At 41.3% G+C, this 27,912-nt stretch overlaps 1 protein-coding gene across 3 annotated transcripts in view; it reads left to right on the plus strand.

Moving 5' to 3' along the window:
• The first annotated feature begins 8,662 nt into the window (after positions 1-8,662).
• YTHDF3 (YTH N6-methyladenosine RNA binding protein F3) overlaps positions 8,663-27,912 on the plus strand; it is a 29,615-nt gene continuing 10,365 nt past the window's right edge. Inside the window, exons 1-5 of one of the 3 annotated variants that reach the window (XM_058668672.1) lie at positions 8,671-9,003; positions 9,584-9,608; positions 9,721-9,881; positions 15,074-15,159; positions 23,540-25,138. In XM_058668672.1, the coding sequence (XP_058524655.1) occupies positions 23,558-25,138 (1,581 nt within the window). In that variant the 5' untranslated portion in view covers positions 8,671-9,003; positions 9,584-9,608; positions 9,721-9,881; positions 15,074-15,159; positions 23,540-23,557. Of the gene's footprint in view, positions 9,004-9,583; positions 9,609-9,720; positions 9,882-15,073; positions 15,160-23,524; positions 25,139-27,912 lie in introns of all 3 variants that reach the window. The other 2 variants (XM_058668670.1, XM_058668671.1) reach the window with 2 other exon arrangements.

Raw genomic sequence — 27,912 nt, forward strand, 5'->3', positions numbered from 1 at the left:
TGTGTATATCCGGCTTTCCAATAATAATAAAATCTTAAAAAAAAAAAAAAAAAGCCAACTCCACAGTAGCAAACAATGCCTGAGTGGATAAGAATTCTTCCGCAGGGTGGTCTGGTTTCCATGCAAAGGAAGGCGGAGCTGCATTCAGGTGGTGGTAGACTGTGGGCCTGCCACACAGTGGGAAATTCCTTGTGACCCTGCTTGCAATGGAACAACACTCTTCACACCTTCTTGTCCCCCACATCCAGTGCACGGACCCCAGCACCCTTCTCTACCCATCCTTTCATCACCTAGGCTTTGAACAAAATCCAATACATTGTATTATTTCAAGATTATTTATATTTTATGTCTTTAGCTCCTGTTAACTTTATGAAAATATAAGGATAGAAAGTAAAAAATTTTATAAGGTGAAAAGGAAAAATGACTACACAAATTAACACTGAACTCACATGTTGATTTACTCCTTAGTCTTTATATACAGAGTAAATTAAAACATTGAATCAGGAGCCAGCATTTTGGCATAGTCAGTTAAGCTGCCACCTGCAATGCTTGCAAATCTTACAGAAACCTGTATCTGGATACAGGTAGGTGTTCCATTTCCAACCCAGTTGCATGATAATATCTTGGGAAATAACAACAGAAGATAGCGCAAGTGCTCAGACATGTGTATGCCTGCTGGGGATCCGGATGAAGCTCCTGGCACCTGGCTTCAGCCTAGCACAGTCCAAGCCATTGCAGCCATTTGAGGATTCAGCTAGAGGGAAGATCTCTTTCTCTCTGTACTCCACCTCTACCTCTCTCTGTGTATAAAACTCTGCCTTTCAAGTAAATCTTAAAACAAAACAAAAACAAAAAAAAAACTTGAAATCATCTTGATTCCTTTTCATTTAACATTAAATTATTTTTCTAGATCTTTAGATATCTGACTGTGTGAACAATGAGGGACGCCCCACTTCCGGTTTAACAGCAAGATTCCCTTAGTTGCCTGACATTAACAGCCCAAAATAGTTATCTGTCTGCCTGTTGCATAGTAACTGGATATTCCATAATAGTTTCCTTTGCTTAAAAAAAAAAATCTGCTGAGCTGTCTTTGTAAGCTCCTGATAAAACTGTACAAAACTGGATATAGTCAGAGATTAAACCAAACTGACCAAAGAGTTACCTTATGGCTAACTGTAATAATGGACATAAAATTATGACATTTTAAGACTTACTTATTTGAAAGGCAGAGCCAGAGTGTGAAACAGATATATCACATCTGTTGTTTTTCTGTCTAAATGGTCAAAGCAGTGGGGTCACACCAGGTCAAAACCAGGAACCAGGAGCTTCCGTCAGGTCTCCCACATCAGTGTAGGGACCTTAGCACTTCAGTTATTTTCCGCTGCTTTCCCAGGTGTATTAAGAGGGACCTGGATCACAACACCCCATGTAATGCAGAAGTTGCAGGCAGTGGCTTAACAGACTATGCAACAATGCCAGCCCCAAAAGTAGGATTTGTTTATGCCCATGTTCACAGGGCTTTCCACAGCCTTTTATTCTGCACCTAACATGTTCCATTAATTAATTTTGTCAAGCTCTGCCTTATCTATCTTAACTCCATAAACGCTAGGCCTTGTCTGAATGGGAAGGTACACTGGGCTTTTTATAATTTCCCCCACTGTTTTGCAAATCTACAACAAAGCTTCGCTTTCTCAGAAGATGCTTTTCTAGCAAGCAGCGTGCATGGCAGCTTGGGCTTGTTGCTTGTCAATATGTTCTAAAATACTATAAAATGTAATTTTTTACAAATTGGTATTTATTAAGTCACACTATTCATTTTCTCATGATATCTACTGCATATATTTAAAAGATGAGTAACTGATTATTTAAAATCAGGTTTTTTGAGTTAATTGTAGAATCATATCACTGTAAGGAGAAAATATAGTACAATATGCACTTTTCTGTTTCTCATCAATGGAAACATCTTACAGAGCAATTTTTTAAAGATTTATTTATTTTTTATTTATTTTTGCCACGACACCCACTTCAGGAGGAGTTCTTGGTTTATTTTGTTTTTGTTTGTTTGTTTTTAAACATTAACATCCATCATATATATAAAACAGCTGAGTACAAGCTTAACGTCAAAGTTGCTATGCAGTTACATCTTGTTTAGCATTAACAGTCATAAATTGATAACATTTTGGGGGGGAGAAAATTAAGCCATAATTTAAACTTCACAGTATATAGTGATTAAGCATGGTTTTATAGAACTTTGCATATTAACAATTGAAGAATAGAAAAGTTTTAGGCAAGTGAGCAGGGAAATCCCCAACAACCCAGTGAGTGAGGAAGAATTTAACTCTACATCCTATCTAGTAAAGTCCAGGAGAAGCAAATAGAGAGCCTGACCAGTAAGTACAGGCTGAGCGATGACAGGCTAGTTGGCCTTTTCCCTGGCTGTTCCAGACTTTCTGTATCTATATCTACGAGTCTCTGTGCATCTGAAAAGCCAAATGGGAAGCCTGATCAGTAAGGTACAAGCTACATGATTATCAATTAGCTGACCTTTATTAGTCTCTATCTGAGCTAATTCTGGGGCTCACAAGCAACCCTGATGGTCGGTATAAAAGAGGCCTGGGAGCCAAGGCTGGAACTAGATAAGGACCTGAGAAAACTCCTCTACTCAGTCCAGAAGGAAATTTACAACCCTTTTATCCCAGAATACCGCCCGGGGCTCCTGGCTGTATGTAGTTCCATGTCACCAGACCCTATGAGAAGGTTTGGGGCTGCTACCATCCCGTGTGGTAAATCAATAGGAAATGACTGACCTCAGAGTTCTCAGCCTCCGAGGGGATTCATATTCCCTAGTATCCCTAGGCAGTCGGGATAGGGTTCTCTGTGTCCATACTGATAATCCTCGACTAAGTATCCATTGCTTCTGTGGTGAAAGCACTTGGGAAGCCTCCGGGAGTCTCCGGGAATAGGATACAGACCTCCTCTTACCCTCCTGTTCCACCGTGAGATCCCCTCCTGCTCTTACAGAGCAATTTTACAACCTGGATACAGACACTGATGCAGTCAAGATACTAACCTTAGGGTTGGCATTGTGGCTCAGAGGGTTAAGCTGCTTCCAGTTGCCTTCATCCTTTTGGCTACTGGTTTCGATCCCGGTTGCTCCACTTCTAACTCAGCCCCCTGCTAATGCACCTGGGAAAGCAATACAAGGGGCCCATCACCCACATGATAAACGCAGGTGGAGTTCCTGCCTCTTGGCTTCAGCCTGACTCAGCTCTGGCTATTGGAGCCAGTGCAGGAAAGATGTGTGGGTGTACACACATGCACACATACGTGCTTGTCTGTCTGTAACTCTACATTTCAAATAAATTTCAGTCCAGGACATATGGGATAAATTCCCCCAAATTAAACCTTCCAAAGACCTCCCTTCATCCATCTGAAGGAAAAAAATTGAAAAAAACAAGGGGAATAACTAAAAATTTGACAAGAGGTTTCTAGCTGGAATCCGTTGACAACTGAAACACAAGACATGAAGGACAGTTATTGGGTCAGAATTAGAAGAGGCAGAATTAGAAAATGGGAAACGGATGGTGAGAGATCTCGGGCAGCAGTTTGTGTTGAGGAGCACACGTGATGGCGAGGCTGTAAGATGGTGGTACTCACACTTGTAATCCATCAAGAACATTAGTGGGGAAACTGTGGAAATTCAATAGTCTGTTACTAATAGTACTGTATTAATTCCAATATCCTAGTGTCATGGTTATGCAAGATGTGAGTATTAATAGCAGCTGAGTGAGGGGTGTTATAGGGGCGCCAGAAAGGACAGCAAAGGCTGCCTGGTATCCAGGTTCTTTCCTTTGCCTCGAGAAAGAACTCATAGTGATGCAATTCATGAGAATAGCTAATGCAAGCAGTAGATGTTTGGTTGAGAATATTAAAGTATATACTGCAGAGCAGGGGATTAAACTACCTTGAGAGTTTAATCCACTGAGAGCAGCTCCAACTCTGAACTGAGCTTAACATTATACATTTAATAAAGAAGAGGTGAAGGGAATGTTCATGGGTTTTCTGGGAAGTACATGGGTATGTCCCAGAATCTTCAGATGGCTTAATGCTTTCTGTCATGGTGGTTGGTAGGCAAGTCATTTAACATACTGCTTATCACAGAGTGTGCAATGAGTTTGAGGCCAATCCAGGTCAGCCTCAGCCCCTAAACAGGTATGAATCCAGTATAGGCAGAAGGTAAGAGGTGTAAGGAGTTATTCGAACATTCCACTCTGGACCTGGTGCCATTTGCTCCTCCTCACAGCTCACGAAATTTGCGCTGGTCCACTCGTCCACCAATCAGATGTAGCCTGGCTTTTACCCGAGAACCCTATCCCCAATCTCTCCCAACCCCTTCCCCAACCCTGCTCACTTACCAATCATTCTTAGGCAACCATCTGTGACCATTCCAGGCACCAATCCCCTGGAGCCTGCCCTCAATCCCTTCCAATTCCCTCAACCCCTCCCAGCTTGTGGTCTCACCTGAATGACATAAAGAGCCTCCAGGTGCAGTTCTGCTCTCTCTTCTCCCTCTTCCCCTCTCCTTCTCTCTCCCATTGCCCTCCCACCACCTCCGTCCTGTTCCTGCCCCGCTGGAATAAAACCTCCTAAAGTACCTGGTTGCATCTGGTGTTTTCGGCTCACCATAGAAAAACTAGGTTGCAGGAATTAGCTGAGCGTAATAAGGTAAGAACATTAAGTGCTTTCAAATAACAAGAGGAACCGATAGCAACTACCACCAGGTGGCTCAATTGGCTCCCTCTGACCCACTATCTCACAGGGACTCTGTCATCTTCTAACATTTCTGCAAGTCTGAAATGATTTCCAAATAAGGCAGCTTTTGAGGTGGGCATGTGGTGCTGTGCCCAACAGTGCTGTGGCTCTCACGGGGCACATCTACATCCTCCAGTGTAGCTCAAGTCCCAGCTACTCTGCTTTTCATTTCAGCTTCTTGCCAGGGAGGCACTGGCTAAGGGCTCAAATACTTGAATCTCTGACCATCAGGTGAGAGGCCTGGGTTGAGTTTTGGACTCCTAGCCATGCCCTGGCCCAGTCCTAGCTGTTGGGAGCATTTCGGAGTGCATTTGTTGTGGGCATTCTAACCAGCAAATGAAAGATGTCTATCAATGCTTCCAATAAGATAACAATAAACAAAAGAAAACTGTTTTTTTTCTTATTTTATTTGAAAGTGGAGTATGCAAGCATCTTAAGCACCATTTTTGTGAATGTGTGTATTTAAGTAGATTTCTGGTCTTAATCTTAGAATTCCTGATTCACTCAATAGGAGTGAGGTCCCAAGAATCTGTAGTAAGTTCCTGGAAGATGTTACCTTAGCATCAGGAAAACCTTCTACTACACAATATTTTGAAACTTTCTTCTTGTCCTTGTAAATTTCCCTGAAGTAATCACAAGAATGAATGAAAAGAGCACTGGCTTTTTTTTTTTTTTTTTTTTGCTTCAAGGCAGATCTATTTATTTAGACTTTTCTTCAGTGCTCAGTCATTAGTAGTTGTACCTTATGCATGGCATTCAAGATACCTCCTTTTAATACACACGGATCAATTCTCAAGTGGAATTTTCCATGCATGGTTCACTTACTAAGTTATTCAAAGATAATAAAAAGCCTTACAGGTTTTGGCTTCAGTATTGGTGAAATCTGATGACAAGATTAAATATTGTTAGGTAACTAAGTGAATCCAGTCAAGTGCTGAGTACATAACTCACTGCTAAGTAGTTACCTCTTTCCATCCATTCCTCCCTTTTTTTAGTAAACTCCCTAATTTTCCTCTGTGCCCAGGGCCACCTAAAATGTATTATTCAGCTTTGCTTCACTTCAGTATCTTCGGAAAACTGAGTTTTAGTTAGTAAGAGGTAGGCGGAAGTTAGAAATACAAGTTCTACCGAAATGTTCTTAAAGAAAGCAGATGTACTCTCTGGTGATGGGAATGACAGCTGAAGTTGAGCAGTTAGCGCAGACCATACCCCACCCGTCTTTATGAGGATGGAAAACAGCAAGCTGCAAGTGTGGACCTGTGACATTCCAGCAGCCTAGGCCCTTGATCTCCTCCGGGCTACTTTTGTGTGATATAGACTTCTAGCTGAAGTGTGCCATTTTGGAGTTGCTATTCAATATGCAGGGACACAAGCTGTCCTGCAGAGACGAGAGCTGTGCAGAATGAAAACGCACTGCCTAAAGCACCAATGCCGTCTCGGGAGTAAATGAGGGCTTACATGCAACCAACCCTCTCTTGAAAAAGCTATACCTCCAGCTCTGTTCACCAGAAAGCTGACAAGCCGCCCTGTAGGCGTGCAATTTTGTCTGTTCTCTAGATTGTACACAGGCACTTTTCCATGTAGACGATCTGCATAGTCTTGGAGGCAGATGGAGAAGGCTTTAGGTAGTTCCCAGATCTACTACATTTTTAATATAATGAAGTGGGGTTAGATCTAAAGGCAGTTAGCACTTTATTCTGCAAATCCACAGCTCATTGCTAAGAGGCATGACTGAGAGCAGATACTCACCAGGCAATAGTGCAGGATGGCTACAGTACAAGCCTTGGTGCCACACGGCCTTGTGTTCAAACCCTGTCTCTACACTGTCCTGCTGGATTATTCTGGATAAATTTCTTAACCTCATTGTATATTATCAGTTTTTAAAACAGCACTTAATACACTAGGAGGCTGTGAAGATTGAAATGATTATTACTGTGGCTAGTTCATTTAAGAGCATTCAATAACTGTAAGCTGGAGGGCCCAGCGGCGTGGCCTAGTGGCTAAAGTCCTCGCCTCGAACGCCCCGGGATCCCATATGGGCGCCGGTTCTAATCCCGGCAGCTCCACTTCCCATCCAGCTCCCTGCTTGTGGCCTGGGAAAGCAGTCGAGGACGGCCCAATGCTTTGGGACCCTGCACCCGCGTGGGAAACCCGGAGGAGGTTCCTGGTTCCTGGCTCTGGATCGGCACGCACTGGCCCGTTGAGGCTCACTTGGGGAGTGAATCATCGGACGGAAGATCTTCCTCTCTGTCTCTCCTCCTCTCTGTATATCTGCCTTTGTAATAAAATAAATAAATCTTAAAAAACAAACAAACAAAAAACCTGTAAGCTGGAGCTATCATTCTGGGAATCACTTAGCAAAGGAAACGGGAACTCGTGCTGTGTAGCCAGTTTGTTGAGGGCTAATTTCGTGCCAGCAGTTGCACACAGGTGACCTTATATTACTCATGCGGAAGTTAAGGCTTAGCAAGGCTTACTAACTTTCCCAAGGTTATGAAAACAATCCTTGTTCATCTCGAGGTGGAACTCACAGGGAACGAAATCTAAATGGTAACCGAGTTTCAAGCCAGGTGGAACCTTTGCATACATTTCCTCTTGTATAGTCTCAATCCCCACGGCTCAGAGGCAATGTTGGCAAACTCTTCAACACTATCAAAGTATCCACGGATGTGCAGGATAGAGAAACCAGAGACTGAGTCACAATTCAAGGGAGCAGGGAGTTTGGGAAATGGAGTGGGAGGATGGCCAACCCGAGGCAAAGATTGAAGAGAGCAAGAGAAGCTGGCTGACTAGATCTTACCGTCTGTTTCAATATAACAAATAGTCTCTCAAGGTGAATTTCAGTTCAATTACCCAAGGCTTCTCACACATTGTTGCACTGGCAATCGTTAAACGACCCAACAATTTTGTGCCAAATCCTCACTTATCTGAAGTCAAAATTGTCACTTTCACTGCCTCCCATGAAATCCACTCAGTTGTAAAGCATGACCTCTAGGTCGTTGCTGCAGAAACACCACAACAAAGATTTCAAAGCGTTGCAAATAGGCTTCGGTTTTGGCCACAGGTAGAAAAGTTAACTTTATCCGTGTGTAGTAACACTTCATTTTTGCTTTTAGGACAGGGGAAAGAAAAGTTCTGTAACTGTTTCCCTTTACTCAGGCAACTTGATTCATTCATAAAGGTGTACTACGGAACGTGAGCACAAGGGCTCCAAGTCAACCCGCTAAGTCCTGGAACCGGGGTGGCCAAGTCTCCAGGTCGCCTCGAGCTACGCCGACGGCGCTGCCGGGGACTGCAGAAAACCCCAACCGGCCAGCGCAGCTCCCGTGCGCTTTTACCTGTGTGGGTGACACAGTTCCAACCCAGCCACCTTCGCTGCACGTGCAGAATCGTGGGGACCGCCTACCAACCGTGTCCCGAGGGCGGCTGAGTCACTGAGCCGCCCACAAAGCCTTGGAAAGCTCCCAGGCGCCGCTGCTGAGGCCTGGCCATAGCGGCCCGCTCCCCGCTGCGACTTCTCTGCTGTCCTGCGCCTGCGGGTGGCCGCGCCTTGCACCAGCTTCTAGAACGTCCCCACCAGCCAGCGCCTCACGCGCCAGCCCTGCTCCCACCCCGGCCGCCGCCGCAGCCCCGGCTCCGCTCAGCGCCTTCGAGAACGAAAGCCGAAGCCGTGGCTGCAACCGTGGCGACCGCGCCGCCCCGGCGGCAGGGGCGCGCACCCTCGGCAGCGCATGCGCGCGGAGGGGGCGCACCAGGGATGGGGAGGGTCAGGCGGGGGAGGGGGGGTCCCCGTCTCCGATGACGTGGCCTTGCAGGGGCGGGGCCAAGGCCTGTGGCGGGAGGGTGGGGGAAGGAAGCGCGAGGTGAGTGCGGACGTCAGAGTGGAGAGCGGAAGGTCAGGGAGGCTCGGAGCGGAAGTGAGACTAAGGAGCCTGTCCGCCATTGTGGACCGGAGAAGCGGAGCTCGAGAGGGAGCGGAGGAGCGTGCAAGCGGGAAAGACGGGTCCCCTTCGCCGACTCCCGAGCGCAAGGCGGTGGTTTGGGCTCTGCAGCGAGCGGCGGCGGCTGGAACAATCACTAGGCCAAGGGCGGCAGCCAGCTGCTGTGAGTGCAAGGGGAGAGGCCCAGGCGGCGGCGGCGGCGGCTCCTCTCGGGTTGCGGTGAAGAATGTCAGCCACGAGCGTGGATCAGGTGAGGGGGCGAAGGCCCGGGCCCCGGAGCTCCACCCTCGCGTGGGGCCCGGCCTCCTCGCCGCCGCCGCCGGCCCTCGGCACGCGGCCCCCGGCGCGAGTTACTGCCCTGGGCCGGGAGCCTGCGGCGCGGCGAGTGCGGAGCCGAGCGGGGTGGAGGGGGCGCCGCTCGCAGGGCCTCCGGGGCGCGGATCCCGAGCGGGGCCGGGGCCGGGCGAGCTCCGGGACGTGCATCCCTAGTGGGGCCGGGGCCGAGCGAGCCTCCAGGACATGGATCCCGAGCGGGGCCGAGCCCGCGTGAGCTCCGGGACACGCATCCCTAGTTGGGCCGAGGCCAGGCGAGCCCCGCGATCTGCATCCCTTAGTTGGGGCCGAGGCCGGGTGAGCTCCGGGTCCTGCATCCCTTAGTTGGGGCCGAGGCCAGGCGTGCCCGGGACACGGATTCCTAGTGTCTGGTGGGGTGGTCGGGAAGTGGTTGGTTAGCACGGGTTCTACTCCCACGCGAATTCTTTCTCTTTGGTTAACACACTTTTCCTCTTTTTTCTGTCTCTTTTTACCACACCTTTGGTTATGCTACATAGAGACCTAAAGGGCAAGGAAATAAAGGTGAGCTTGGATTTTTTAAATTGTTTTTCAGTGTTGCCTTGATATTGAACTATGTAAGGTTTTTGTTTGTTTTTGCTCCTTTTTTTGTTTTGTTTTTTGTTTTGTTTTTTAGTCTAAGATTGGAGAAGCACTTACCACGGCTAAGTCAAGTGCAATTCAGGAAAAAAAAAAAAACAACCAAAAAAACTTCTGTAGTTCCCTGCCCTGAAGGCAGTGTCACGGGAGCCAAAGCCGTGCACGAAACAGCTGCCTAGTTGGGTTTCAGTTACGCAGGTATTATAGTGTGAATGTGATGGTATTTCGTTAGTTTTCCAGTTTATCTGTGTTATGTAACTTCTGCTACAAAAACTCTGCGTGTGTTTCTAGCCGAGTATGTTTTTTAATTGGGTGCTTTTGATTTGGAACTTTCAAATCATGTCGTGTTCCATGTTATCTTAATGGAAATTATGGTAGCTAACGAGTGATTGAGTATGGAAGTGCGTTGTGGGGGGGGGAGTGGTCACAACTGAGCCAGAGTGTGTTCTTGCTATGCTGTGCTCCAGACTGCACAGTGTGATTTCCAGAGGACTGGCAAGGCAACTTGGTGAGGCTTCCAAGAACAAGGGTGATGTGATTTACTCCTCAGCAAACGTGTCGTTGAAAGTAAAGCATGGAGAAACTCTCTTATCAATGTGGAACAACACAGTAATGCACAGGACACGGGTCATGTGACTTCAGTAACTAGAACAGTAACTGTTTCTTTGGGATGGAACCAGTTAAATAGCTTTGCAATCAATTCTGTGTTTATAAAATTTTGTAATGGAGCTTGAAGTTAGACCACATTAGAAATGGTGCCTCCTGTTAACTCAATAACCTTGTTACTTAGAAAATAAAATCCAGATCTAAGTTCAGTGTCATTGTTGGTGCTTTTTACATTCTTAAGGTTTTATATACTATTGTAAATTTGGTTGATTTGAAAAGGAATAGGTTCTGTATGAACATTAATTTTTCTCAGTTGTAGTATACTTTATATAGGAATTTGTATGTGCCAGCTGTGTAGCACTCTGTGGGTTATATATATATATATATCTTCTTGCACAACAACTATTTTGAATTCTTATTTTTAGAATTTCAATTTATTTTTAGAATATTTGGTGTTATAAGCACAAAACTTCAGAATGAGATATTGTTTATTTTAAATGAGCTTTTAAACCTCCATAAGGTTCTAAAGAATGATCCTTTAATTTCTTTTTTTGCTAGTCTGCCCATTAGGAAGTATGTAGACTTGGAGATTTGTGAAATCTGTGGTCATTACTGCCTAGCATAAATTGTTTTATTGTAGATCAATGGGGAGGTGGCAGTTTGCAAGGCTATTTGAAATGCTAAGTGTTTTGTATTACCTGCTTTAAGGTAAGTGCATAAGTTCTAAGAAGTACTTAATTTGTTTGATTAAACAGAATAGAGCTGCTCACAGCCTTGTAAGCCCAGGGCTGTGTTACTGAAGTTTGATTTATGATGGCCATTTCACTTAGGCAAACACTACTGACATCTTTGATTTTATTAATTAAGTGTGAAGTACATTATAGCTTAATTATATATAATTTTGGAGGGTTATTTCAATATATCAATATCACTTTTATCAGGAATGTTTGGACATGCAAATTGTATTTGTTTGAATAGTTGTTTATTCCAAGCAGTTTTCTTTCCACGATGTTGTTCAGCTTATGATTTCATCCAAGGGTAGTACTGATGGATTGGAATTCCTTGGAGTCATGAGTTTTAATACTTCCTGTGGGTACTTACTTGACTAAATGAGCTTGAACACATGAATTTTTATTGTCAGAATTTCCCCACTAAAGTGAAAGTGATAACTAGCTATAAATCCTTATGTATAAAAGGGTTGTTACAATTAATTACCACAGTCCATTGCTTCAGGAGCCACTAACTAAATTTCTCTTTGGCCATCCTCACTTTGTCTATTATTAAGGTGCAGGAAGACTATTGTGTGGAGTTTTGGTAAGAGGAAAAGAAAAGCATTGCTTTACTGAAAGAATTGAGAAGCATTTAAGTTGCTTTGTAATGTTTGATGCTGCAGGTGCACTAATGCACCTGTTAGAAAGCAAAGGCATCACTGATAAAGATACGTATATCTGATAAAAACTAGTGTGTCTTGCTCAGTTGATTTTCAGGTTGGTAAATTTATACTGCGATTGCTATGTTTACTTTCATCAAGCAGAAAACAATTACTTTTCTTGAACTAGAATCTGTACTCTAAGGATATGAGTAAATACAAATTTGGAACTCAGCAAGCTTGTGAAAAATGCATAATCTTGAGAAGTTGCTGTTTGTTACAGTTCTGAATGCACATTTCCTTCAGTTACTGTAATTTCAGAGATGCTTTTAACCTTTTTCAATGATCTTCATTGACAGCACTTGCCCAGCACCTAGCTTAGTGTCTTTATTTTCTGCCAGGTGTTTTTTTTTTTTTTTTTCCCGGTATATCCTTAATGTCTTAATGTACTAAAGAAGCTAAAGGAAATTCCTTATCAGTTTCTTTTGTTAAGGCAAAAATGCTTGTCGCATAAATTCTAAGTTTGCTTCTTTAATAAATTGTGAATCTTTTTAAACTAATTGATGGTCCTTGTTTTAAATACCTTGTTCTAAAATGGTACCAAAGAATAGTAGAGGGCCTGGTGCGGTAGCCTAACAGCTACAGAAGTCCTTACCTTGTACAAACTGGGTTCCCATATGGGCACTGGTTCTGGTCTTGGCAGCCCTACTTCCTTTCCAGCTCCCTGCTTGTAGCCCAGGAAAGCAGTCAAGGACGGCCCAAAGCCTTGGGACCCTACACCTGTGTGGGAGACCTGGAAGAGGCTCCTGGCTCCGGGCTTCGAATTGGCACGGCTCTGGCCATTGCAGCCACTTGGAGAGTCAGTCATCAGACAGAAGATCTTCCTCTCTGTCTCTCATTTTTGTATATTTGACTTTCTAATAAAAAAATAAATCTTAAAAAAATAGTAGAAATTTAAGAGTAAATACTCACCTCTAGTCCATAGTTTAAGCTCACTATTTTTATGTATTGCTGAGTAGAAATCGCTTACTGAAATCAAGGTCTGCTCTGCTTTTACGTGTGATCACTATCATATTTGCACTACTAGGTTTTACTGCTTTTTCTTTCCATTCCTTATGTTTATAGATAGGCAGATTTATGGCAAAGATGCTCCTTTTTTCCCTCTCCCCCTTTCAATAGAGGAACAAATGCAGCATTTATTTGAAAAGTAGGTATAACTAAGTTTCAGTGTTTCAGAAAGATGCTGGGAAATACTTTTTGTTGGCAGTGTTGTGTTATTTCCTCTCCCTATCCTTCCCAGAAATTATTTCAGAACATATCACTGCCATTATTTTAGGGTTCGTTGTATTAATCTTCAAAATGTGCCTAGAAGGAGATGAAGGGTATATGGTGGTATGGCTGTTTTTGTCAGTGGGGAAACTTGATGCACAAATCTATTGACTTTCCTTACTTATGCAGTCAGGACCAGAGCAGAGAGTCACCTGACTGCTAAGGCCTGTATTCTATCGCGATTTGACTCTGCTTCATAAAGCAGAGGAAACAGGAGAATCGTGTAAGTCATCCATTCTTTTTTTTTCCCTGAAGAACTTTTACAGACTTGATGCAACTGGCTTGGATTGCATTACTCTCAGTCTTCAGACTTCAAATTGTGCTTTAGCTCAACCCTCAGTCCCTATCATGTAGTTAAACCCTCAGTCCCTTCATGTAGTGAAGCCAGGTGCCAGTTGACCTTCAGGTGGCTCTTGGCATCTGAGAAGCAGTGCACTGTGCTAAGAGGTCGGCAGGTTGGCGTTTATTGCGCAGTGTTCCATGCTACTTAACTGTTTGGAAAAGGCTAAGATTTTACATATTTCTGCTTCCAAGCCAATGTTCATTATTGCTACATTTTGGGGTGAGCTAAGGCCATGACAACGTTAGGGATAAACAGTATTTTAGAGGAACACACAACTCAATCTGTAACCCCAACCTTAAGTTACAGTATTTTGTAACTGTATTTTTGAGCATTGTATCGTGAAGCATTCTAAACTCTTTGTTTATGAGAGATTCAGTTTTTTCATCTCACGTGATTATATATCGTGATACCACATCAAATAACATGTCAGGGTTCTACAGTCGTTTTTATTTATTTTTAATTTTTTAAAAAAGATTTATCTATTTTTATTACAAAGTCAGATATACAGAGAGGAGGAGAGACAGAGAGGAAGATCTTCCATCCACTGATTCACTTCCCAAGTGAGTGCAGCGCAACAGCCGGGCCTGTGCCGATCCGGAGCCAGGAGCCAAGAACTTCCTCCAGGTCTCCCACACGGGTGCAGGGTCCCAAGGCATTGGGCCATTCTGGACTGCTTTCCTGGGCCACAAGCAGGTAGCTGGATGGGAAGTGGAGCATCCAGGGTTAGAACTGGTGCCCATATGGGATCCTGGCACGTTCAAGGTGAGGACTTTAGCCACTAGGCCACGCCGCTGGGCCCCTAAAGTTGTTTTTAGACCTGTATGAACCTTATAATATTTAATGTAATGATGTTTAGCATCAAGATGAAAACAAGTATTTATTACTAGTAACCTTGAGTAGAGAGGCAATCAGAGGGTGAGAGATACAGTCCCTAATTGTGTATCACCCATCTTCTCAGAAGACTTTGAACTTAATCAGGACCCTCTTACTCCTGGAGTCTGTGCTCAGAACCGCTCACAGAGCGTGCGGAGTGACAGCTCGATAATGTTAATGGGCGTGACCTCTGAACATGTGCAGCTTTTTTTTTTTTAAGTCCTTAGATTTGTTTTCTCGTGTGTTCCAAGAATAATTGTGCTTATTTTTGGTGACTTACTTTAATTGGTACTTTCAAGTGAAGGCCCTTTTTCTTTTTGTTTTATTTTAAAATTCAAGTGCTTTTAATTGCATTTTTCATAATTCTAAGTATTCATTCTGATGTTTCAAGTGCCTTTAGCTGCTCTTTAAGCTGCAGACATCTAAGACGTATATAATGTTAGATCATAAATAGTTAATTTTAGTTTTATCTTTATCAGGCTGATAGGTTAAAAAGGTAGAGAACATTTAGAATCCTTTTTATTGTTAAAATTCCTTGAAATAGATGGTAACAATTTCAGATATAGCATGAGGGAACTCTTTCCAACATTTTACTGCAAATCTTTCCTATGGTGTGGAAATTGGATGTTTACTTTAGGGTTTTGCTGAGGAAAGTGTATTTGACTTGCATTTATGTAATCTTGGCTTTATATATCACAAAATAAGGAAGTTTTTTTGTGGAACTTAAATGTATCCAAAATAAAGTTGAAGAGACTTTTTAAGAGAAGAACTCAGGATTACTTTTTCTGAGTTGCCTTAAATAATCTTACACATGAATTAGACTGTCTCATAAAGATTTATGCCATTTCTAATTCAAATGTGCTTTTTTAGTTTCAGTCCAAAACGGTTCGATTCATCAAAAAGATGCTGTAAATGATGATGATTTTGAGCCATACTTAAGTAGCCAGACAAATCAGGTAAGTCTTCTGACTTGATTTTAGAAGAATAAACATGTTAGTGTTCATTTGTTTTTCACATAAATTTTTCAGTTGAATGACAAATGCTATGTAAATAGCATTTGCAGATTTATGGCATAGGAGAGTTCTGTTTTATAGCTAACTGAAGTTACATTATGAAAAACATTTAAAAATGAGTCTTATCTATGTATTTTGTTTAGCTTTATTTGTTAAAATTTAATCTTTCAATGGCACTATGATCTTCATAACTAGATTTGCTTAGATACAAACTTATGCAGAGTTTCTAATTTTGGTTTAATGCAGTATTTTGTTTTTCACAAAGCATTCAAATTTGGATTTCAGTAATTACTGAAAGTTAGGTTTTAGTATAAATTGGTAATATTAGTGAGTAAAATTACGGAGTTTTTAAAAACATTTCTACATTGTAGGCATTGGGAATTTCATTAAAACATGTAATTGGTGAGCTGAGGATGTGTGGAATAATTTAAACATTAAAAAACAATGAACAATAGGGCCCGGCGGCGTGGCCTAGCGGCTAAAGTCCTCGCATTGAAAGCCCCGGGATCCCGTATGGGCACCGGTTCTAATCCCGGCAGCTCCACTTCCCATCCAGCTCCCTGCTTGTGGCCTGGGAAAGCAGTCGAAGACGGCCCAATGCTTTGGGTCATTGCACCCGCGTGTGGGAGACCCAGAAGAGGTTCCAGGCTCCCAGCATCAGATTGGCGCGCATCGGCCCGTTGAGGCTCACTTGGGGAGTGAATCATCGGATGGAAGATCTTCCTCTCTGTCTCTCCTCCTCTGTGTATATCTGGCTGTAATAAAATGAATAAATCTAAAAAAAAAAAAACCAATGAACAATAATATTTGGTAACAATTTTTGTTGTGTCACTCCTAGAAAACAAACTTTAAAAAAAATTGAGTTTGAATATCAGTTTCTTTAGAAAGATCTTTCTGGAATGAAACTTTTTGTTGTTTGTCTTAAAAAAATTAAAAGTGATCCCTGGAATTTGAACATTTGCTTTTAAAACCGTGAAGGAACAAGGAGCCAAATACTACTATAGATCATAACAATGCAGTTATAGGAAAAATTAAGCCAAAACTACTATGCAATGACTTAAGGGCTGTGGAAAGGTGATGTGTTTGTTCTGAGGCACCTCGTGAGCCACATTTCTAGCATGAATGTCTTAGCAAGGAGTAAGTAAATGAGAAGGAAGAGCAGCTGGTAGAATTGCTGAAAGTCAGGCTACTCTGAAAGAATGAAAAATGTTACTTCACATTTGTATAATTTGATCAGAATTTTCTACATAAATGTTTTTGTACATAAATGTTGCGAAAGGGCTTTCAAGGTGTTTAAATTACTTAGAAAATAGGGAATTAAGTGATTGGTTTTCTTTGATCCAAAAATTTGGAAATCCTTGAAAGCTTCTATCACTGGAAAGCAGACTGTTGGGATATGTTGTACAGGTTTTGAAAGAAATAATAGGGGCCAACATTGTGTCCTCTTGGGTAGAGCTGCCACTTGCAACGCCATCATATGGGTTCTGGTTTGGATCCCATTTGCTACACCGTAGATCCAGCTCTCTGCTGATAGACTGAGAGCACATCAGAGGATGACGCAAGTCCTTGAGTCCCCACACCCATGCAGGAGACCCAGATGAGGGTCTTGAATCTTGGTCTTGGCTTGGCTCAGCTCAGCCATTGCTGCCATTTGGGGTGTGAGTTAGTTCTTGGAAAGCTCTCTCTCTTTCTCCTTATCTCTCTAATTCTACCTGGCTTTCAAATAATATAAGAAATCTTGAAATAATACTTTCATTACTTTCTTGCTATGCCACAATCTTAGTTGAACTCACTTAGTATAATGTTTCAATTTATTTGAAGAATTCTAATATTAATAAATGTGCTCCCCATACAAAAACCACCTCTGTGACCAGAGAAATTAGGGAAATTTATTGCTGTACATAATTGGACTCTTTTGATTTGTTTTTGCTACTTGTCCTTGGAATTTTTGTTTGGAATCTAAATGAATTTCTCTTATGAAGCACTTTTTTTTTTAAAGATTTATTTTATTTTTATTACAAAGATATGCTGAGAGGAGGAGAGATAGAGAGGAAGTGGAGCTGCCGGGATTAGAACCAGCGGCCATATGGGATCAAGGCGAGGACCTTAGCCACTAGGCCACACTGCCGAGCCCCTATGAAGCACCTTTGACTTGTATAAATTTATTTTTAAAGAGTTTTGGTAGACTTTGAAAGATAGTATAGGAATGTATGGAAAGAATTTTTGCTTGGTAATATATAGCTTATAGTTCATTATTTGTCATAAAGACTTGGAAGCATTTTCGCTGCAAGAAAAGTTTTTGTCCCCCGGGGTTTTGGGGCATTCCACAGAATCTCTTCAGGAGCCCAGAAAAGGTTCCCTGGATATGAGCAGTCTGGTAGGCAGAGCCTTGCTGGGTTAACTATATATTTTAACAATTAAATTATTGATTAACTCATATTTGAAAGAATATACTGCTCATGCTCTATTTGAAAGGAAATTTAAGTTTGATTCTAGTAAGGATGTAATAATTTTTCAGCTAACTTTCTGTTAGACTGAAAAATCTAATGACATTATTACATGTGTTTATATTTTGAAAAATAGTACTGTAGATTATTGTAAATAGAGTTGATTATAGAGAAAAATTGAAAGCTACTTGAAATTTTAAAGGTGATGCCACCACGTGACGGCTGTTTTGGTCTTAGGCTTCTGATCCTGCTTTCTGCTAATGCTGTCAGGAAGGCAAAGTTCCTAAGCCCCTGTTGCCCGTGTGGGAGACCTGACCAGAGTCCTTGACCTCTGGCTTCTATCTGGTCCAGAAGTTGGTTTTGCCTGTTGGAGACATTGGGGGGCCAGGAGGGGGACTGTTGTATAGAAGAGCTCAGTTGCTCTACTTTTCAAAACAGTAGGCTTAAAAAAACATTGAGCCCATGTCCTTGAAGCTTGTATCACATGGACATTATGAAGTCTGAACTAGGTTGGAAATTATGCCATTTGTGTGGGGATTCACATTTTAAAGAAGCAAAACAAGTTTTAGTGAATTTGTTGAGTAATGTATGTATCTTGGGCATTGTGTCATTATTGCACTTCTGCTCTTCAGCAGTTCATTATGAAAATTTTCAAATGTGAAGAAACTTACAGTGAGCACATATAATTATTGTCTGAGTTTTGTCAGTAACATTTGTCAAGAACTTTGTCACATAATCTGTTTTTCCATCTTCTATTCTGTTAATTTTTCTTTGTGCATTTCAGAGTAAGTTGCAGAATTGATATACTTCTTAATAGTTCACCTTCCATATCAGTGAGTAGTGTTAAATATGTTTGCATTTCTTAGTTTTGAAGTATAACTTGCTTTTAGTAAAATGCACAAAACAATTGTAAAATTGGGTAGTTTTGGCACATACTTGTATACCAGCAGTCAGACAGATTGTAAGACCTTCACTTGTAAGTTTTGCCATTTAGTTTTGTAATTGCCTCCAGGTAAAAATCTTTTTGGTTATAAATTGTCGGGGTTTTTTTGTTTTGTTTTGTTTTTTTTAAAGATTTATTTATTTTATTACAGTCAGATATACAGAGAGGAGGAGAGACAGAGAGGAAGATCTTCCATCCGATGATTCACTCCCCAAGTGAGCCTCAACGGGCCGGTGCTGCGCCGATCCGAAGCCGGGAACCAGGAACCTCTTCCGGGTTTCCCACATGGGTGCAATGACCCAAAGCATTGGGCCGTCCTCGACTGCTTTCCCAGGCCACAAGCAGGGAGCTGGATGGGAAGTGGAGCTGCCGGGATTAGAACCGGTGCCCATATGGGATCCCGGGGTGTTCAAGGTGAGGACTTTAGCCGCTAGGCCACGCCGCTGGGCCCTGTTTTTTTAATTATGTAAATTTATTAGGCACTCATTAATATGATTCATTAATATAATATGGAGTAATTAAACTTATTAACATCCACCTCATATTGTAGTGAGAACATTTGAAATTTATTATCATCAGCATTTGCAGTTTTATTGTTTATTTAAATGGTATGGTTAGAGAGGGAGAGACAGAAGTACCTTCTGTTCTGATTCACTCCCTAAATGACTTCAATAGCTGGCGCTTGACCAGGCTGAATTCAGGAGTCAACAGCTTCTTCCACATGGCCTCAGGGGCTCACAGGCCATCTGCTGCTTTCTCAGGCCATTAGCAGGGAGCTGCATTGTAAGTGGAACAACTGGAACTCAGACTGACAGTCATGTGGGATGCCTGTGTCACAGGAGCAACTTAATCCCATGTGCACAATGCCAGATCCCTGAAAAATTTCTTGAAGATTTGTTTGTTTATTTGGAAGGCAGAGTTGGAGAGAAAGAGATCTTCCATATGCTGATTGACTGTTCAGATGACTGCAGTGGCAGTGCACTTTGACGCTTGGAGCTTGTTCCAGGTTGCCCACAGGGGTGGCAGAGGTAGACACAGACTATTTTCTGTTTTCCTAGGCCATTTATATTGAGCTGGATTGAAAGTGGAGAATTCAGGACAGACCAGTGCCTACATGGAATGTGGGGTCCCAGGCATTATAGCCCACTGTGCTACAATGGTGGTCCCACTGCTTGAAGTTTTAAATTGCTCTTTTGGTAATTTTTTATTGAGATGTGCTTTGGAAGTATAAATAAAAAACTAACATATTTTTCCTTTCTGGCATTGTGTATTCTTTGACCTTCATCCTTTGATGACTTTGAACCCCAGCTTCTGTTTCCACACTTTTACACTCCACTTCTGTGTGTTAGATATTACTGTAAATAGTTGGCGAAGCTATAGGACACTTTATTATTGCTAGCTGATTAGGTCTGCCATGATCGCCTTAGAGATAAAACTAAGTTTTAAATTATTTTCATCGTCAGTTAATAGAAATCTTGTTGTTTAATATTGGGATAACACTCCTTAGATTGGTAGTCTGAAACAATGAGCAGTTAAAAGTGTATCTTAACATTTAATATTGTTAAAATCAATTCTACTTATAATTCAAGATTATTTTCCTGCAACTTTGCTGTTAAGTAGAATCAAAGTCAAAGCCTTGGCTTTTGAAAGACTGCTTAAGTTAGCTCAGGGAAGCTAAGAAAACTCAGAAATGGCAACAAATGGCTATTGCATATCAGCGGAGAAAGGAGACCATTATACAGTATACGCTTACGGGCTCTAATTGGTAGTAACACTCTGGGCATTTTTATCAGATAGGAACAACTTTTTTAGCCAAAACTGCTTGATAATTTTTAACTAATAATTGTAAGCTAAATTATTATTTGAGACAAAATTAATAGTTAGGGGGTGAAGTAGTGAAAATCATGGCCGCCACAGTGGAGAGGATTTGGTCCTATCCTGACACAAGGGTAATGGATTGATCAAAAGTTATGCCTTTGTGGTACAGGTCTGTGATTTATTTGTTTATTTTATGTTGTTCTTAAAGAATTAGTCTAGGTTAGATAATTACTTAAAACTATTAGCAAATTGTAGTCCAGGCTGGTTGGCCTGGTTTTCTTTCTGTTTCTCCTATCTCCACTTCCCCTGTCCTCCCGCCCCCTTTTTTTTAAGAAGCCCTTGATACTTTTTACTCTTTGGTCCCTTAGTTCCTTAGTTTGTTTACCTCTCAGGAATATTATGAATGTAGAGGAATTAGGAACTTGATGCACAATTCTTGTGTAGAATTCACCATTTGTGAGGTGAAATAAGCCTTTGATACTACATCAGTATAGTTTTGTAAAGGTTGGTATTTTAAAGAATGAACTTCCTGTTTTCTACTAGATCTGCTTTTCCACTTTTACAAGCAGGTTAAAACTTGTTGAGTCCAGAGTCCAGATCTCACTGCCAATATTCAAAATTCAAACTTTGGAATCCATTTCCTTTGTATCTAGCATGAATGCCCTACTCTTGTGCATGTAGAACACACCATTCTGTGACAGTTTCTGTTTGACTAGATTTTCTTTTAAGGTGTCTTCAGGTTTTTTTTTTCAGTGTAGTAATTTAGTAATTTGCTGAAGTAAAGACAATTCTGAACAGCAGTGTGTGTTTAAGTAACTTTCAGAAAAGGGTGAGGACCATTTTTAAATCGTTTTGGAGTTCTGTTGAGTGTAGCTTGTTATTTTGAAATAGATTTTCATTTTAGTGATCAAGGTAAATGTGTATGTCTTCTTTAAGACTCTCATTTGAAAATCATCGCTATGCGGGGAGGGAAAATCTCCGAACCTATAGACCTGTATCATAAATTAAAAATAGAAAATCATTGATATATTTGAACTTAGGTTTCTTCTGGTCGCTGTGTTTAAGACGCCCATATTTCTGCAGTGATGCTAACTACTGTGTACTGGTTCTAAACGTTCTGTGTTCCTTTCATACCAATACTGGGTTTCTTTCTGATGTGCTTCAGAAATAGTTCACATAGTGTTGAGCTAAATTAGTAAATAAAAGCATGTGGATAAGATTAGTAAATAAATGCAAATTCCATTTCTAAATAAAATATAATATCAGATGTGTTTGAAAAAATAATTTTTTTCTTTAAACAATATGGAATAACAGATGGGTTTCTTTGTTTTGTTTTACTTCTAGGTTTATTGTTAATAGCCAAATATTTGCCAGGGGAAATTTAAATGCAATTTTGTTGGGATCTTTATTTTAGTTGTATCAAAAACCTTTTTGAAAGAAACTGTTTCTCAAAGACAGTGGACAGTTTTAAGTTATGAGATGTCACAAGTAACTTAGTACAGATACACATTGGTCTTTTTAAAAAAAAATTATTTGAAAGTCAGAGAGGGAGAGATCTTCCATCTGCTGGTTCACTCCCCAGATAACATTAATGAAGTTGGATGCAGGTCTCCCACATTGGTTAGTGCGATCCAGACATCTCAGTTGGGGAAACATCTCAAGATTTCAATGATAAGCCTTAAAGAATCGGTGTGTTCCAGGTAGCATTTACTATGTTACTATCATAGGTACTTGGTTGATGTATTTTTCTTGAATGCAGAGTAAGACACCAAACTGTCATAAGAGTGTAACAGCAGAAAAAAGTGAGTTATGAACTTGACTCCAGGGAACTTAGGATAAGATTGTAGATAAATTAAGTCAGTAATCAGCCTTTATGAAGTTGACCTTCCTTGGGAATACCATCTGTCCCTATTAGATATTAGCTGATTGTTTTTATCTTTCATTGTTCTACAGCTTCTAAGTCTTTGTCCAGATGGCACATTTAACATTTTTAGTATAAATCATAGATAAAATCTTACTAGACTTTTTTTGGCATTAGGAACCCATTTTCTTTTTCTTTCTTTTTTTTTTTTTTAAGATTTATTTATTTTTATTACAAAGTCAGATATACAGAGAGGAGGAGATGATTCACTCCCCAAGTGAGCCACAACGGGCCGCCGATCCGAAGCTGGGAACCTGGAACCTCTTCCGGGTCTCCCATGCAGGTGCAGGGTCCCAGTGCATTGGGCCGTCCTCGACTGCTTTCCCAGGCCACAAGCAGGGAGCTGGATGGGAAGTGGAGCTGCCGGGATTAGAACCGGCGCCCATATGGGATCCCGGGGCACGTTCAAAGGCGAGGACTTTAGCCGCTAGGCCAAGGAACCCATTTTCAAAGGTAATCTGTAAGGTACTGTGATTTTTACATTGGCTAGCAAATTTGCATTTTGTTTTGTTTTGAAGAATTTGGTGCCTTGAATTTTGTCAAGTCATTAAATTCACGATAACTGAGTATTTTTTAAATAACTGAAATTGCAATATTAAGATTGTGCAAACTTTCTAAAGTTTAAAAAATGATCAGGAAAGTGATAATAAGCTTATTGTATAGATTTTGGAAAACAATTGAAAGTATGAAGAGTGAGTGTTAAACTTCATTAGAAGGCATAGACAAGGCAAAGCAAAGCAAAAATACTTAAGTCGTGCTATAGTCTTTTCTTAGAATGTGAGTATTTATTTATTTTTCCTAGTGAAAATATGGATTGTAGTGGCTGAAGTAGGTTTCATCATTTTGTTCAGCTGTAACAAAAATAATTCTAATTTGATGTAGTTTTCAGTTTATTGCTGCATGTAAATTTTCAAATACATCATTATATAGATATAATGTAATAGCTGCAAAACCTAATTTTTTGTCTGCCGAAGTTTATAAGTCGGCGTTTTGTAGAATTTAGCCAGAGGACTTAGCTCTTCCACAAAGATATTGCCAGTCCTATTCAGACCCTTCCCTCCCAAATCTCACTTATATTTATCTTGATGAGATTAGATTTGAGGGTTTCATTTTCTATAGTTATAGCAGCTGTGTTTTTCCCTCTTTTCTGTTAAGATGTTATTTCACTACTGATTGCAGTCTTTTGTTTTGCAGAACAACAGCTATCCACCAATGTCAGATCCATACATGCCTAGTTACTATGCTCCATCCATCGGATTTCCATATTCTCTTGGGGAAGCAGCATGGTCCACGGCTGGAGACCAGCCTATGCCATATCTGACAACCTATGGACAAATGAGTAATGGAGAACATCATTATATACCAGATGGTGTATTTAGTCAACCTGGGGCATTAGGAAATACCCCTCCATTTCTTGGTCAACATGGATTTAACTTTTTTCCTGGTAATGCTGATTTCTCTACATGGGGGACAAGTGGATCTCAGGGACAATCAACACAAAGTTCTGCTTATAGTAGCAGTTATGGCTATCCACCTAGTTCTCTTGGGAGAGCTATTACAGATGGACAGACTGGATTTGGCAATGATACTTTGAGTAAGGTGCCTGGCATTAGCAGTATTGAGCAAGGCATGACTGGACTGAAAATTGGTGGTGACCTAACAGCTGCAGTGACAAAAACTGTAGGTACAGCATTGAGCAGCAGTGGTATGACTAGCATTGCAACCAATAATGTGCCCCCTGTTAGCAGTGCAGCACCTAAACCAACCTCCTGGGCTGCCATTGCCAGAAAGCCTGCCAAACCTCAACCGAAACTGAAACCCAAGGGCAATGTGGGAATTGGGGGTTCTGCTGTGCCACCCCCTCCTATAAAACACAACATGAATATTGGAACTTGGGATGAAAAGGGGTCAGTGGTAAAGGCTCCACCAACCCAACCAGTTCTGCCTCCTCAAACAATAATCCAGCAGCCTCAGCCATTAATTCAACCACCACCATTGGTGCAAAGCCAACTGCCTCAACAGCAGCCTCAGCCGCCACAACCACAGCAACAACAAGGACCTCAGCCACAGGCCCAGCCCCACCAAGTGCAGCCTCAACAGCAACAGCTGCAGAATCGCTGGGTAGCTCCTCGCAACAGGGGGGCAGGCTTCAACCAGAACAATGGAGCGGGCGCTGAAAACTTTGGTTTAGGTGTTGTACCTGTCAGCGCTTCACCGTCTAGTGTAGAAGTGCATCCAGTACTAGAAAAGCTAAAGGCCATAAACAATTATAATCCCAAAGACTTTGATTGGAACCTGAAGAATGGACGTGTGTTTATAATTAAGAGCTATTCTGAGGATGACATACATCGTTCCATTAAGTACTCTATCTGGTGTAGTACTGAGCATGGTAACAAGCGTTTGGATGCAGCCTACCGTTCCCTGAATGGGAAAGGCCCACTCTATTTACTCTTCAGTGTGAATGGCAGTGGACATTTTTGTGGAGTGGCTGAAATGAAGTCTGTTGTGGACTATAATGCGTATGCTGGTGTCTGGTCTCAGGATAAGTGGAAGGGCAAATTTGAAGTTAAATGGATCTTTGTCAAAGATGTTCCCAACAATCAATTACGGCATATTCGCTTAGAAAACAATGACAACAAACCAGTTACTAATTCAAGGGACACCCAAGAGGTACCCCTAGAAAAAGCTAAGCAAGTGCTTAAAATAATTGCTACTTTCAAGCATACCACCTCAATCTTTGATGACTTTGCACATTATGAAAAGCGTCAAGAAGAGGAGGAAGCCATGCGTAGGGTAAGCCTACAGTGATTTTTGTATATGGGGGGTCTTTTGGGGGTGGGCATTGAGTGCCTGTTCACATTACCTTTTAGAGTAAGAATTTTATTTGATGGATAGAAATAACTTGGGTTAAGAAAAAAAACTATGAATACTGTTGAAGACTGTGTTTCTCAAGTAATTACTTCTTTTCTCCTAGCCAAGGATAACTTCTCCAGTGAATTGCTTCCTACCTTGTTTTCGTGTGATTAAAAAAAAACACTGAGTCTTATTGTTCATCAAAGCTGAATGGATTCAACAGACTTAAACTGGCCAGGGGTTCTGTCACTGATTTAAGACAGTTCGTGAGAAAAATTTGTTTGGACTTGGAAACAAATAGCTTGTAAATGTTTGTTCCTTTTGCACTAATGAGAAATACAAGTGGTTTTTAAGATATGAAACTCCTGATGAGTTTTTGTACAAAAAAAGTGCTTGTACAAGACATAGTTGAGTATTAGAGGAAGATGAATTAGAATTGGGAAGACATGGGCTTTAAAATTAGACACTAAAGCACTTGATTTCTAATCTTGTATTTGGCTTCTGTGAGACTCAAGGAGACTTCCTTGCAATTACATGGACTGTTCATGCTTCTGTTAGAAATGGATCATAAGCCTGAATAGGGTAAGACAGGCTGGACAAGCGTTCTCTGTTCCATACTAAACATAAAATTGAGTCGTATTTTAAGTTGGAAAGAAGAGAATGGACTAAATATGCAGCTAGCAGATCTTTAATAAACTACTTTTAGATTTCTTTTAAGAAAAATGGGGTGACATAAAAGCCCCTTCATTCCTTGGATAACATTTGTTAATAATGGTCAGCTGCTGTGTAGAAACTAAGTTAGAGCAGAAACTTAATTTAGCTTTGGCTGTATGTAAAATGTCAGTGATTCATGTTTTTGTGTAGACAAATGTCTGTGGCTTTTTGTGTGCAGCAAAGGGAACTGCTTTAACTAATATTACTCATTGGTGAATAACACTGAGAGCAACAGTTTCCAAACCTTAGGACAAAGTAGAGACCAAAGCAGAGGCTTTTTGAAAATGCAGGTTGGAATTGATACATTTGGTGAGGGACCTGGCATATACTTGTAAATCAAAATTTTAAAGCTTACTTAGTTTTGTTGGGGTTTGTGGGCGGCATAGCTTGGTTACTCTGCGGCCTATGACGCTGGCATGCCATATGGTCGCTGGTTCCTGTCCTGACAGTTCCACTTCTGATCCAGCTCCCTGCTCATATGCCTGGGAAGGCAGCAGAAAATGGTGGTGCGTGGGCCCCTGCACCCACATGGGAGACCCAGAAGTTGTTCCTGGTTTTCTGTTGGCCAGCCCTGGTTTTGCAGCCACTTGGAGAGTGACGCAGCAGATGGAAAATCTCTGTCTTTCCTGCTCTTTATGTAACTCTTCCTTTCAAACACAAACATACACAAACAATCTCTCTCTCTCTCTGTCTCTCTGTCTTTCATCCCCTGGTTCACTGCACAAATAGCTATGAGATCAAAGCAGAAGCTGGGAACTTGGTCTAAGTCTTTTCATGTGGGAGGGAGGGATTTGGGGCCGTCACCTGTTGCCTACCCAGAATGTGTCTCAGGAGGAAGCTGGATTGCAAGTAGGCGAGTTGGGATCTGAAGGAGGCATTCCAAACTGGAATGCTGGTGTCCCCTGTGGAGTTTTAACTTCTGTGAAAAAGGGAAGCACACTATCGATGCAAAAGCTAGTAATGGCTCAGTTGAATTATTAGAAACTTTATTTTGGAGTAATAAAAGTTGTTTATGTAAACTACTGAAAATTTTACATGAATGGCTGAATGTAGTTGAGCTTTTTGCAGTTTAAATATGGAAATTGATAGAATTTGAAGTCAGATTTTTTAGCTTAAAAGGTTAAGTAAAATGATCATGTTATAACTCCTGCAGCAAATAGTGATGGATCAAGAAAAGTGATTTGGAGTGTAAAAGTTGGGATGCTGGTGATGATCTTGTTTGGGAAGTGTTGATTTTAAGATAGGTTTGAGAAATATAGACTGCAGAATGTCTTTGACCAGGCAGTAAAGACGTGGGAGCCCTAGACTGGAATAGTTTCTTTAAATTCTTTGAGAGACAGGAAGGGAAGCAACGGCTGGGACTGAACTGATGGGCAGCAGGAGCACAGTTGACCTGAGCCGTCCTTGTTGCCTTTCAGGACCTGCATTAGCAGGAGCTGGGGCTGGGCATCCAACTCAGGTACTCATTCACACAGGCATCTGAATAAAATGTCTTACATGCTAGCTAAACACCCACACCTGTGTTTTTTTAAGCATCTTTTAATACAAGTTTTTAATGACAATTATAGCTAAATTATGACATTGTACTCACAATGACTTAAGCAAAAATTATCTCATTTTTCATAGCCAGTCTTGCAGCATCTAACTTACCTTTGACATCTTTATTTGTACTCTTACTTAATTTACTGTGTTATAATTCTCAAGAAGAATACAGTGATAGCACATTTTTTTTTAAAAAACCTAAGTTAACGCTTATCTTTGGCCATTATGTGAACAGCAGTCTGGCTGAGTAGAAATCTTAGCTCAAAGTCTTCTGTTTGAGAATGCAGACTTTCTAAAGTGTTTACGGAGTGTCAAGGCTAGTCCGTTTCATTTATAAATTGTTGCTTCTGTTTGCACAAAAGATTTTCCTTCATGTACAGCATGAATTTTTTCCTTTGTCCTTTTTGTCTGTAGGCCAAGTTTGAATTTTTGTTTTCTAGTAATGTCAGAATATAGTT

The sequence above is a fragment of the Ochotona princeps genome, chromosome 9 (assembly GCF_030435755.1).
Source record: "Ochotona princeps isolate mOchPri1 chromosome 9, mOchPri1.hap1, whole genome shotgun sequence".
Lineage (NCBI taxonomy): Eukaryota > Metazoa > Chordata > Mammalia > Lagomorpha > Ochotonidae > Ochotona > Ochotona princeps.